The 13194-nt window shown below is 41.0% G+C and overlaps 1 protein-coding gene across 1 annotated transcript; it reads right to left on the reverse strand.

The window, feature by feature from the left end:
* Nucleotides 1-6805: 6805 nt before the first annotated feature.
* On the reverse strand, nucleotides 6806-8047 carry LOC130966321 (uncharacterized). The gene has a single exon (XM_057891109.1). It carries the CDS (start codon nucleotides 8045-8047, stop codon nucleotides 6806-6808), a length of 1242 nt encoding a protein of 413 aa, XP_057747092.1.
* Nucleotides 8048-13194: the final 5147 nt, after the last annotated feature.

Consider the following 13194-nt stretch of genomic DNA (forward strand, 5'->3'; position numbering starts at 1 on the left):
TGGCAGCAATCACCACCTCCTCAACAACCCAAGAAGGAGTTGAAGAAGAGGCAGAGGGTAACCTTGAGCAAGCTAACTATATTGGGAATTCACCTAGACAGAACCATGATCCATACTCCAAGACATACAACTCTGGATGGAGGAACCACCCAAACTTTGGGTGGGAGAATCAGCAAGATCAAAGCCAAGACCAGAGACGTTACAACTCCAACAACAATGCAGCTCATCAACAATTCACACAGAGGACATATCAACACCCCCACAACAACACTTCTCCACACCCATATCAAAACCAAAACAACACCTCTACTCCCAATCTACCATCAATTGATGACAGACTCTCTAAGCTTGAAACCTTACTTGAAGGAATATGCCAAGAGATTCAAGAAGACAAGGTGTTCAAGGAGGAGGTGCGAGCCAACATTAAGAACCAAGGAGAGACCATCAAGAAGCTGGAATTCCAAGTGGGATGCTTAGCTGAGAAGATTCCCAAACCTACTGATGGCTTCCCATGTGACACGGAGAAAAACCCAAGAGGAGAAGCAAAGAAAGTAAGATGGGAAGATTGTAAAATGATCACTACAAGTGATCAAGAGGATGAAGACAAGCAAAGCAAACTCTCCCAACAGCCTGAAGACAACTCAACAGAGGAGGAGGATAGAGATCACCAAGAACCAGAAATCTCACAACAAGAGTTGCTTAATCTCTATGCACCATTTCCCCAACTGCTCAATGGTGCTGTGGGGAAGAGAATATACTCCAGGTTTCTAGACTTGTTTGCATCTCTGCATGTGAACATACCATTCATCAAGGCCATCCAACAAATGCCTGCATTCATCAAGTATATGAAGGAACTTCTTCACAGGAAAAGCTCAATCAAAGGAGGCCAGACTATAGTGTTAAACAAGGAATGTAGTGCCCTTATTCAACCTGAGCTGCCTACAAAAAGAAGAGACCCAGGGAGTTTTCACATCCCCTGTGCCATAGGAGAAATAGTGTTCGATAGAGCACTCTGTGATTTAGGGGCAAGCATCAACTTACTGCCATTATCCTTGGTAAAGAGGCTGCAGATCAATGAGATAATGCCAACAGATGTGGTCATCAGACTGGCTGACAAGACTCAAAAGCAAGCAATAGGAGTGGTGGAAAATGTGTTGCTAAAGGTTGGGAAATACTTTCTCCCAACAGACTTTGTCATCCTGGACATGGAAGAGAGTCACACACACCCAATCATATTGGGAAGACCCTTCCTAGCTACGGCCAGAGTACTCATAGATGTGGAGAAAGGGGAGCTAATATTGAGGATCCATGATGAACGGCTCAGCTTTAATGTCTTCAAACTCTCACAAGAAGCAGATCAAGAGCACAAGGAACCAAGCAAAGATCATAATGAGATGCTGAAGGAGGAAGCAAGCACTGAAGCACACCCAACCTATCTGGAGACCCCTTTGGTTGATAAACAAGGGAAACAGCAACTACCACAGCTCAAGGAAAAGTTAGAGGAACCTAAACCTCTAGAGGCATGTGAAGAAAACATCACAACTACCTTAGGAAAAGAAGTCATCAAGAGCAATGCAATATCAAAGGACACACGGAAGAAGGTACCAAGGAAGTGGAGGAACAAAAAGATCCCTACGGAAGACTTCTCTCCGGGAGATAGAGTGATCTCAGCTTACTTCCCAGATATTCCCCCTAATCTCCCCACTGTACCATCTCAGTTACCGAAAGTCTTCACAATCAACAGAGTTCTCTCCCTGGAACATGTAGAGATCATTGACACAACCAATGGATACAAGTCCACAGCGAGAGGGGAGGACTTCAAGCATTACCAACCACCCTGATGAGGGAGAAACGTCGAGCTAGCGACGATAAAGAGTGCTTTGTTGGGAGGCAACCCAACCTTAGGTAACTACTTTTCAGCTGCATTTCAATAATGATCACAAGTTGTTTCCCCTGCATTACAAGGAGCTATGTTTGGTGTTCCACACCAAAACAATTCAAGAGTGAAAGTGCGATTCTACGTTTGGTGTCCCACCAAAGGATGCTAGTGCGAATCACACTACACTCTCAAAAACACATTGCTAGCTCAGATCAATCAAGGGAACCACTTGAATATAGAGTTGTCTTTAGTTAATTGGTTCTACGCATGCATGAAAGGTTTTGTAGTAGGCAAGGAACTAAGTTGGTGTTCACACACCAAAATAAGTTTAGAAAGCATAAGCATACATGTAAACTGACTATTCCTCAAGTACTTGGGAAACAAGCAACTTCCAATACCCTTGCAGGAAGCTTATGAGGAGATGGTACACCTTCAACTAAGAAAGTGAGGCATCAAGAACTATGACAATGACAACAAGAGGGCAACTGGATTGGTGTAGCAAACCACCTCCCAAAGGTTGTATTGCTACTTAATTCCATCTACTCATCGTGCTAAAAATTGGAAGTTCGAATACACTGTTAATTAATAGTCATGTGTTGATTGGAACCTAGTTCAATTTTGCATTTTAAGTTTTATTGCTCAGGTCTATGATTTCTGGTTTAAGTGTCACTGCATCATATCCTTACTTATTGTATGCTTGTCTTTAAAATCAAATGAAGAAGAGAATGTTTATGTTTCAAAAGACCAGAGTGGAGTTCATAATATGGAGTAATTTTCTGAATCTTTGGTGTGATCATAAGTTAGCTAAGTTGGTTCAACCATGAGGTGGGAAGACAACTATCTGTCCTGAGTACTTTGCTTTGAATATACCCATGAGACTAAGTAAATAGCAAGATCCTAATAAGGGAAAGGGAAAGAACACTTAAAGTGAAAAACAAAAGAAAAAAAGTAAGCAATAAGGCTAGGCACCAATGGTTTTAATCTTGAGGAATGTGTCTGTGGTGTTCCTGTGTGAGGGATTTACTTGGATGAATAAGCTCTTAGGGGTGCCTTATCACTTGGTAACTTGGGTTAACTAACTCGGGATTATCAGCTGAAAGTCCACTATCAAGAGTAACCCTCACTACAGAGCATTTAGTAACCCAAAGAAGTGCTGGACACCAAGGTCTCAAGAAGGAAAATAAATGAACCAGATGCCTGTGGTGTGTATGTATGGGGGAGAGACTTGAGGGAGTAAGTCCTTAGGGGGGTCTCAACACCTAGCACCTTGAACCAACTGGTTCGGGAGTGTTGGCTGAAAGCTTATCTTAAAGAGTTGCCCCCTTACAGAGCACTTAGCTTGAAGAACACAAATAAGCCCTGAAATGACATTAAAAGAATCAATAAAAGTCTCATGGAATGTAAGCAAAGCCATTGTTTTAGGACAGGATAAAGGTCTGAAAGCCAGTAATGGAATGAACCTAAGTTACTATGCATGAAACAACCATAAAATCAGTGACATGACTTCCACAAGAATGACTCATTTCTCTTGGCATTTCATTCATCATTCTCTTGTTCCAGTACTTGCTTAGGGACAAGCAAGCTTTAAGTTTGGTGTTGTGATGCCAGGGCATCTTGGCCAGTTTCACTAACCATTTCTTTATTGTTTTTAGGGTAGTTTCATGCATTTCCTTAGGAAATAAGCTAGTTTTGGGTAGATATTCACTTATACCTTGATTCAAGCATACATTGTGCATTTTACATGAATTCATAAGGATTTTGCATGAGTTTAGTGACAAATTGTATGTTGCATTACCCATGACTTGGACTAGAACTTTGATGCACTCTATTGCTTAATTTCAGGACCAAGGGAAGCAAGGAAGAACCACTTAGCAGTCACATTAATCTAATTAACGTGACCACTAACGTGGAATGGGAGGTAACTTGCAAAGTTAATGAGAAATGTGATTGCCAATAACGCTCTCGAAGCCATCATTGCCCACGCTAAGAGTCACGTTAATTAAGTTAACATGAACTCTAATGTGAAGAAGGGACTTTGAGCCAACGTTAGTGACACTTAACATTATCACTAACGTTGGCCAATGATCATAAGTGGCCACGTTAGAATCCACGTTAACTTAGTTAACGTGGCCTCTAACGTTAAAAGGGGGAAGGAAGCCAACGTTAGTGACACTCAACATTGTCACTACGTTGGCCTAAGGTGAAATGTACCACGTTAACTTGGTTAACATGGGAGCGAACGTAAGAGGCAATGGTGGTCGACAACGTTAGTGACACCTAACATTGTCACTAACGTTGGAAGCACCCACAAAACCCCCAAGGAGCCACGTTAACTTCCACGTTAACTTAGTTAACGTGGAAGCGTTGATGAGTGAATGATGAGCCAACGTTAGTGACACTCAACATTGTCACTAACGTTGGGGATGGCTAAGAATGGCCACGTTAGAAGCCACGTTAACCTAGTTAACGTGGACTCTAACGTGAGACATAGGGGCACATTGGAACGTTAGTGACAATGTTGAGTGTCACTAACGTTCGAAGGTTGGCAAGGCCACGTTAGAAGCCACGTTAACCTAGTTAACGTGGGCTCTAACGTGAGGCAAAGGGGTACATTGGAACATTAGTGACAATGTTGAGTGTCACTAACGTTCTCGAACTCATACTTTCACTTAAACGTTAACACCCCTAACGTCCTGAGCTAAAGTCTCTGCCCATTTCACACTTTCTCTCTACAAGTAAAGCCAAGCCCAAATGAAGAAGAGAACTGCTTCAAACTCAAGATCCAAAGGCCCAAGACTTGAAGAACCAACTAGAAGCTGAAGAGTAGTATATAGGAGTAGCTTTGAATTAGTGGGAAGTTCTAGAAGTTGGAAAATAACACTACTCTCTGTATTTTTACCTTCTCTGCTCTTCTAGTTCCATGATGTATTCTCCGTCTTTGTTTTCATTTTCTAGAGCTATGAACAACTAAACCCCTTTCATTGGGTTAGGGAGCTCTGTTGTACTTTGATGGATCAATACTAGTTTTCATTATTCTTCTTCTATCTTCTTTCTAGATTTTACTTGAAAGCTTTCGATCTTCATCCCATTGGGTAGTTATCTTGGAAAAGAAACTATTCAAACTTGGATCTCTTCTGAGCCTCGAAAGAGGAATGAAGAGATCAAGCTAGAAATGCTTTCTCATGCTGGACCAAATTGGGTTTGGATGGATATGTGACTATAATCCTCTCAATACTTGATTTGGGAAATGCATGTTGTATAATCAGTGACCACACTTCATCTCTTCTCATGAGCAATTGACCAAGGAATTGGCTATTGATCAAGATTTGAGAGATTGAATTGCAAGAAATTGTAATTCAATCAATTAAGATTGCCATGGAGATCAATGAGTGCATTGATTGAGGAAGAGATGAAAATGAACTTGATCCAGAGAATTGCAACATCTCCTGCGCCTAATGAACTCCCCAAATTTTAATCTCACCCATTCTCTTTCATTTCTGCGTTTACTTTCATGAGCAAACACCCCATTCCTATTTACAATTCTGCAATTTAATTTCAGTCATTTACTTCCAGCTCTTTAATTCTAGCATTTACCTTTCCTGTTATTTACATTACCGTCATTTTATTTTCTGCAATTCTTAACCCAAATTCTGAATTATCTCAACTAGAAGATTCTTCTAATTAAAGTTGCTTGATCAATCAATCCCTGTGGGATTCGATCTCACTCTATTGTGAGTTTTTACTTGACGACAAATTCGGTACACTTGCCGAAGGAAATTTGTTGAGAGACCTTGCTAGCATAGTATATTACATGGACTAAGTTATTTTTCCTCTGCCCTAACACTGCCCCTACTGCAAAGTCAGATGCATCACACATCAATTCAAAGGGTAAGTTCCAATCAGGTGGGGAGTGATAGGGGCAGAGGACAATCTTTCTTTCAAATGCTCGAATGCCAACATGCAGGTTTCATCGAAGATGAATGGTGTATTTGATACAAGGAGATTACTCAAGGGCTTAGCTATTTTTGAAAAATCTTTAATAAATCTTCTTTAAAAGCCAGCATGCCCTAAAAAGCTTCTAATTGCCTTGACATCACTGGGTGGAGGAAGCCTTTCAATAAGTTCCACTTTAGCCCTGTCCACTTCGATTCCTTGGTTAGAAATCTTATGGCCAAGAACTATTCCTCCCGTCACCATAAAGTGACATTTCTCCTAGTTCAAGACCAAATTGGTCTCTTGGCATCTTTTCAATACCAAGGCGAGGTGATTCAAGCAACTAGTAAAAGAATCTCCAAATACCAAGAAATCATCCATAAAAACTTCAATGAATTTCTCTATCATGTCTGAGAAGATAGAAAGCATGCAGCATTGGAAAGTCGCAGGTGCATTACATAGCCCAAATGACATGCGCCTGTAGGCAAACACTCCATATGGACAGGTAAATGAAGTTTTCTCTTGGTCTCTAGGATCAACCACTATTTGGTTATATCCTGAATAACCATCAGGAAAACAGTAATAAGCATGTCCTGCGAGTCTTTCCAACATCTGATCCATGAATGGGAGAGGGAAATGATCCTTTCGTGTAGCTTCATTGAGTTTCTGATAATCAATGCACATCCGCCATCCTGTGACGGTCCTTGTAGGTATCAGTTCGTTCCTCTCATTGGGAACCACAGTGATTCCTCCCTTCTTGGGCACAACATGCACGGGGCTGACCCAAGGGCTGTCTGAGATCGGGTATATTACTCCTCCTTGCCAAAGCTTCATAACCTCTTTCTGTACCACTTCCTTCATGATTGGATTCAGCCTTCTTTGGGATTGAATGGATGGTTTTGCATCATCTTCCAACAGTATTTTATGCATGCATATAGCTGAACTGATTCCCTTCAGGTCAGCAAGGGTCCATCCGATGGCGTCCTTATGCTCCTACAGCACCTTGAGCAGTTCATCCTCTTGATCTTGGCTGAGGCCTGAGCTTATAATCACTGGGTAGTTTTCATTTTCTCCTAGGTATGCATATTTGAGAGTGGGTGGCAATGCTTTGAGTTCAACCTTAGGTGCCTCTGATTTTTCAGTCTCTTCCTTTGGTGCATCTTGAACATGACTCTCTGCTGTTGCAACATCCTCACTTGATATATACTCCTCTTCCATTGATCTCTCAGGCTCTTCATGCTCTTCTTCTTCAAAACACTCCTGCACTTCTTCTTCAAGTGCGTCTAACCTCATGCATTCCCCCAATTGTTCTGGTGGGTAACTTATGGCCTTGAACACATTGAATGTCATCTTTTCATTGTGTAATCTCAAGGTAAGATCACCCTTTTGGACATCAATGATAGCTCCAGCAGTAGCCAAGAACGGCCATCCCAGAATAATGGAAGTCTTGGCTTCCTCCTGCATGTCTAACACTACAAAATCTGCCGGGAATATGAAGTCTCCTACTTTCACCAACAAATCCTCTACTATGCCATGAGGGAATTTGAATGATCGGTCTGCCAGTTGTAAGGCCATTTTTGTTGGTTTAGCCTCCTCGATCTTCATCTTCCTCATCATTGCTACTGACATCAAATTGATGCTGGCTCCTAAGTCACAAAGGGCCTTCTCTACTGTGATTTCCCCTATAATACAAGGGATCTGAAAACTCCCAAGATCCTTCAACTTCTGGGGTAGTTTGTGCTGGATGATAGCATTACATTCTTCGGTTAGTATCACAGTTTCATTATTCTTCCAGCTTCTCTTCTTAGTTATCAGCTCCTTCAGGAACTTGGCATGGAGTGGCATTTGTTCGATTGCTTCAGCAAAGGGTATGTTGATTTGTAGTTTCTTGAAGATCTCCAAGAATCTCACGAACTGGTTGTCATCTTCCTTTTTCTTCAACTGCTGAGGATATGGAGCTCTTGAGATGTTCAGTTTTGGCATCCCTTTTTCTTTTTGTGGACTTGAAGTGGGAGTTTGAACTCCATCTTGCTCTTTTCCCTTTTCATTTGAGCCTTCTTCTTGTGGTTTTTGGAAGAGTTCCTTAAGTTCCTTCCCGCTCTTAAGTGTTATAGCTTGACACTCTTCCTCTTTTCTTGAATTGTTATCATTGCAAAGGTGGTGGTTAGAAAGATGCTTGAATAGATAACCAATTTGTGTCTCCAGTTTCTTGATGGCAGCTTTTTGATTCTGCATGTTTGACTGCACTTCCTCTCGAAATACTTTACTGTTTCGGACGTCTTTGCATACTCCCTCAAGTAAAGTTTCAAGCTTAGAGAGTCTGTCATCAATTGATGGTAGATTGGGAGTAGAGGTGTTGTTTTGGTTTTGATATGGGTGTGGAGAAGTGTTGTTGTGGGGGTGTTGATATGTCCTCTGTGTGAATTGTTGATGAGCTCCATTGTTGTTGGAGTTGTAACGTCTCTGGTCTTGGCTTTGATCTTGCTGATTCCCCCACCCAAAGTTTGGGTGGTTCCTCCATCCAGAGTTTTATGTCTTGGAGTATGGATCATGGTTATGTCTAAGTGAATTCCCAATATAGTTGGCTTGCTCAAGGTTACCCTCTGCCTCTTCATCAACTCCTTCTTGGGTTGTTGAGGAGGTGGTGATTGCTGCCACTTGGTTCCTCTCCATCTTCTTGGTGAGGTCAGCTAGCTTCTTGGTGAGGTCAGCTATCTGCTTGGTAATGAGCTTGTTCTGAGCCAGCAGAGCATCTACATTGTTTAGCTCTATCACTCCCTTAGTGTTCCCTCTTTCGGAAGCATAGAAGTAGTCATTCTCAGCTACAGTTTCAATGACATCTATAGCTTCTTCAATGGTCTTCTTCTTGTTCAAGGATCCTCCAGAGGAATGATCTACTACCTTCTTTGATTCATATGACAAGCCTTCATAGAAGATGTGCAGTTGGACCCACTCATTGAACATCTCTGGTGGGCATCTCCTTGTTAGGTCTTTGAACCTTTCCCAAGCTTCATAAAGTGTCTCCCCATCTTGCTGTCTGAACGTCTGTACTTCGATTCTCAGCCTATTGATCCTTTGAGGGGGTAAAACCTTGCCAAAAACTTATTCACTACCTCCTCCCAATTTGCCAGGCTTTCTTTTGGGAAGGATTCAAGCCATTTGAATGCCTTGTCCCTGAGTGAAAATGGGAACAAGAGTAGCCTATAGACATCCTGGTGGACTCCATTGGACTTCACTGTGTCACAAATCCTCAAGAAGATGGTCAAGTGTTGATTCGGATCTTCTTGAGCACCTCCTCCAATGAGTAATTATTCTGCACAAGAGTGATGAGCTGAGGTTTTAGCTCAAAATTGTTGGCATGTATGGTGGGCTTCTGAATGCTGCTCCCACAGTTTCCAGGATTAGGATTGATATAGGATCCTAAGACTCTTCTATCTTCCCCAGCATGATTTGCTCTACCTCCTCCTCCATGGTTATTAGCCTCTTCTTCATGTTGGTTTTCCATGTTGCCTTCCATGTTTAGTTCAAGGTGTTCCTCCTCCTCTTCAGCCCCGATTTCACGTTTTCCTCTTGCTTCCGTCCTTAATCTAAGGAGGGTCCTCTCTGGTTCAGAATCGAAAGAAGTTGAAGCCCCGCTTCTTCTCCCTGTCATACAACCAACAAGTACAAGCAAGGAAAAATTATGTGCAGATAGTATTGCTGTCAGAATTACTGTTAGTTGTAAGTGGTGCGATATCAAACAATTAGTGGGTTAGCAAACTGAATTGTAAATAATAAAGAAACGAAAAAGTAGAGGGGGAAGGGAAGAAGTTAACTAAGACAGAAAGTAAATTACTCAAATAGAAAGTTAATTCAACAAAACAAAAATGCTCAATCTAGTGATCTTCCAATCTAATAATTGTTGATGCACAATCAATCCCCGGCAACGGCACCATAAACTTGATGCAGGTGGAAATTGTCTCTCAACAAATTTCCTTCGGCAAGTGTACCGAATTTGTCGTCAAGTAAAAACTCACAATAGAGTGAGGTCGAATCCCATAGGGATTGATTGATCAAGCAACTTTAATTAGAAGAATGTTCTAGTTGAGCGAATTCAGAATTTGGGTTGAGAATTGCAGAAAATAAAATGGCGGTAATGTAAATGACAGGAAAAGTAAATGCTAGAATTAAAGAGCTGGAATTAAATGACTGAAATTAAATTGCAGAATTGTAAATGGGAATGGGGTGTTTGCTCATGAAAGTTAACGCAGAAATTAAAGAGAATGGGTGAGATCAGAATTTGGGGAGTTCATTGGGCGCAATAGATGTTGCAATTCTCCGGATCAAGTTCATTTTCATCTCTTCCTCAATCAATGCACTCATTGATCTCCTTGGCAATCTTAATTGATTGAATTACAATTTCTTGCAATTCAATCTCTCAAATCTTGATCAATAGCCAATTCCTTGGTCAATTGCTCATGAGAAGAGATGAAGTGTGGTCACTGATTATACCACATGCATTTCCCAAATCAAGTATTGAGGGGATTATAGTAACATATCCATCCAAACCCAATTTGGTCCAGCATGAGAAAGCATTTCTAGCTTGATCTCTTCATTCCTCTTTCAAGGCTCAGAAGAGATCCAAGTTTGAATAGTTTCTTTTCCAAGATAACTACCCAATGGGATGAAGATCGAAAGCTTTCAAGTAAAATCTAGAGAGAAGATAGAAGAAATAATGAAAACTAGTATTGATCCATCAAAGTACACCAGAGCTCCCTAACACAATGAAAGGGGTTTAGTGTTCATAGCTCTAGAAAATGAAAAAAAAGACGGAGAATACATCATGGAACTAGAAGAGCAGAGAAGGTAAAATACAGAGAGTAGTGTTATTTTTCCAACTTCCAGAACTTCCCACTAATTCAAAGCTACTCCTATATATACTACTTTTCTCAGCTTCTAGTTGGTTCTTCAAGTCTTGGGCCTTTGGATCTTGAGTTTGAAGCAGTTTTTCTTCATTTGGGCTTGGGTTTACTTGCAGAGAGAAAGTGTGAAATGGGCAGAGACTTTAGCTCAGGACGTTAGGGTGTTAACGTTTTAAGTGAAAGTATGAGTTCGAGAACGTTAGTGACACTCAACATTGTCACTAACGTTCCAATGTACCCCTTTGCCTCACGTTAGAGCCCACGTTAACTAGGGTTAACGTGGCTTCTAATGTGGCCTTGCCAACCTTCGAGAACGTTAGTGACACTCAACATTGTCACTAACGTTCCAATGTGCCCCTATGTCTACGTTAGAGTCCACGTTAACTATGTTAACGTAGCTTCTAACGTGGCCATTCTTAGCCACCCCCAACTTTAGTGACAATGTTGAGTGTCACTAACGTTGGCTCATCATTCACTCATCAACGTTAGATTCCACGTTAACTAAGTTAACGTGGAAGTTAACGTGGCTCCTTGGGGGTTTTGTGGGTGCTTCCAACGTTAGTGACAATGTTGGGTGTCACTAACGTTGTCGACCTCCTATGCCTCTTACGTTAGCTCCCACGTTAACCAAGTTAACGTGGGAGTTAACGTGGTACATTTCACCTTATGCCAACGTTAGTGACAATGTGAGTGTCACTAACGTTGGCTTCCTTCCCCCTTTTAACGTTAGAGGCCATGTTAACTAACGTGGCCACTTATGATCATTGGCCAAAGTTAGTGATAATGTTAAGTGTCACTAACGTTGGCTCAAAGTCCCTTCTTCATGTTAGAGTTCACGTTAACTTAATTAACGTGACTCTTAACGTTGGTAATGATGGCTTCGAGGGCGTTATTGGCAATCACTTTTCTCATTAACTTTGCAAGTTACCTCCCATTCCACGTTAGTGGTCACGTTAATTAGATTAAACGTGACTGCTAAGTGGTTCTTCCTTGCTTCCCTTGGTCCTGAAATTAAGCAATAGAGTGTATCAAAGTTCTAGTCCATGTCATGGGTAATGCACATACAATTTATCACTAAACTCATGCAAAATCCTCATGAAATCATGTAAAATGCACAATGTATGCTTGAATCAAGGTATAAGTGAAATCCACCCAAAACTAGCTTATTTCCTAAGGAAATGCATGAAATACCCTAAAAACAGTAAAGAAAAGGTCAGTGAAACTGGCCAAGATGCCCTGGCATCACAACACCAAACTAAAGCTTGCTTGTCCTAAGCAAGTACTGGAACAAGAGAATGTGAATGAAATGCCAAGAGAAATGAGTCATTCTGGAATGTACTGATTTTATGGTGGTTTCATGCATAGCAACTTAGGTTCATTCCATTACTGGCTTTCAGACCTTTATCATGTCCTAAAACAATGGCTTTGCTTACATTCCATGAGACTTTTATTGATCCTTTTATTGTCATTTCAGGGCTTATTTGTGTTCTTCAGCTAAGTGCTCTGTAAGGGGGCAACTCTTTAAGATAAGCTTTCAACCAACACTCCCGAACCAGTTGGTTCAAGGTGCTAGGTGTTGAGACACCCCTAAGGACTACTCCCTCAAGTCTCTCCCCCATACATACACACAGGCATCTGGTTCATTATTTTCCTTCTTGAGACTTTAGTGTCCAGCACACTCTTTGGGTTACTAAATACTCTATAGTGAGGGTTACTCTTGATAATGGACTTTCAGCTGATAATCCCGAGTTAGTTAACCCAAGTTACCAAGTGATAAGGCACCCCTAAGAGCTTATTCATCCAAGTAAATCCCTCACAGGAACACCACAGACACATGCCTCAAGATTAAAACCATTGGTGCCTAGCCTTATTGCTTACTTTTTCTTTTGTTTTTCACTTTAAGTGTTCTTTCCCTTTCTCTTATTAGGATCTTGCTATTTACTTAGTCTCATGGTTATATTCAAAGCAAAGTACTCAGGACAGATAGTTGTCTTCCCACCTCATGGTTGAAACTTAGCTAACTTATGATCACACCAAAGATTCAGAAAATTACTCCATATTATGAACTCCACTCTGGTCTTTGAAACATAAAGATTCTTCTTCATTTGATTTTAAAGACAAGCATACAATAAGTAAGAAATGATGCGGTGACACTTAAACCAAAATCATAGACCTGAGCAATAAAACTTAAAATGCATAATTGAAAAGGTTCAAACACATGGAAGCATGTTCTATTTCATACAAGATCTTCCTTATTTCAAAATGGAAAAGAGAGACCAAAGAAGGAGCTCCACCACCCTTTTACTCATGTGGTTGCCCATGCTCTCCTTCTTGCTTGTCCTCTTGGTGTTTTTCTGAATGCTTGTGCTCCCATCACTAATTCTTAATACCTTGTGGGAGCAAGAACTTCTGTATGAAGACAACAAAAGTCTCTTGAATTTTTTTTGGTTCTCCTCCCCTCACATTTCCAACACATTCCTT

This window comes from Arachis stenosperma, chromosome 3 (genome assembly GCF_014773155.1).
Source record: "Arachis stenosperma cultivar V10309 chromosome 3, arast.V10309.gnm1.PFL2, whole genome shotgun sequence".
Taxonomy (NCBI): Eukaryota; Viridiplantae; Streptophyta; class Magnoliopsida; order Fabales; family Fabaceae; genus Arachis; species Arachis stenosperma.

Bases quoted from the DNA above. Each gene is read 5' to 3' on its own strand.
- LOC130966321 (XM_057891109.1), bottom strand. From the start codon at position 8,047: ATGCAGAATCAAAAAGCTGCCATCAAGAAACTGGAGACACAAATTGGT.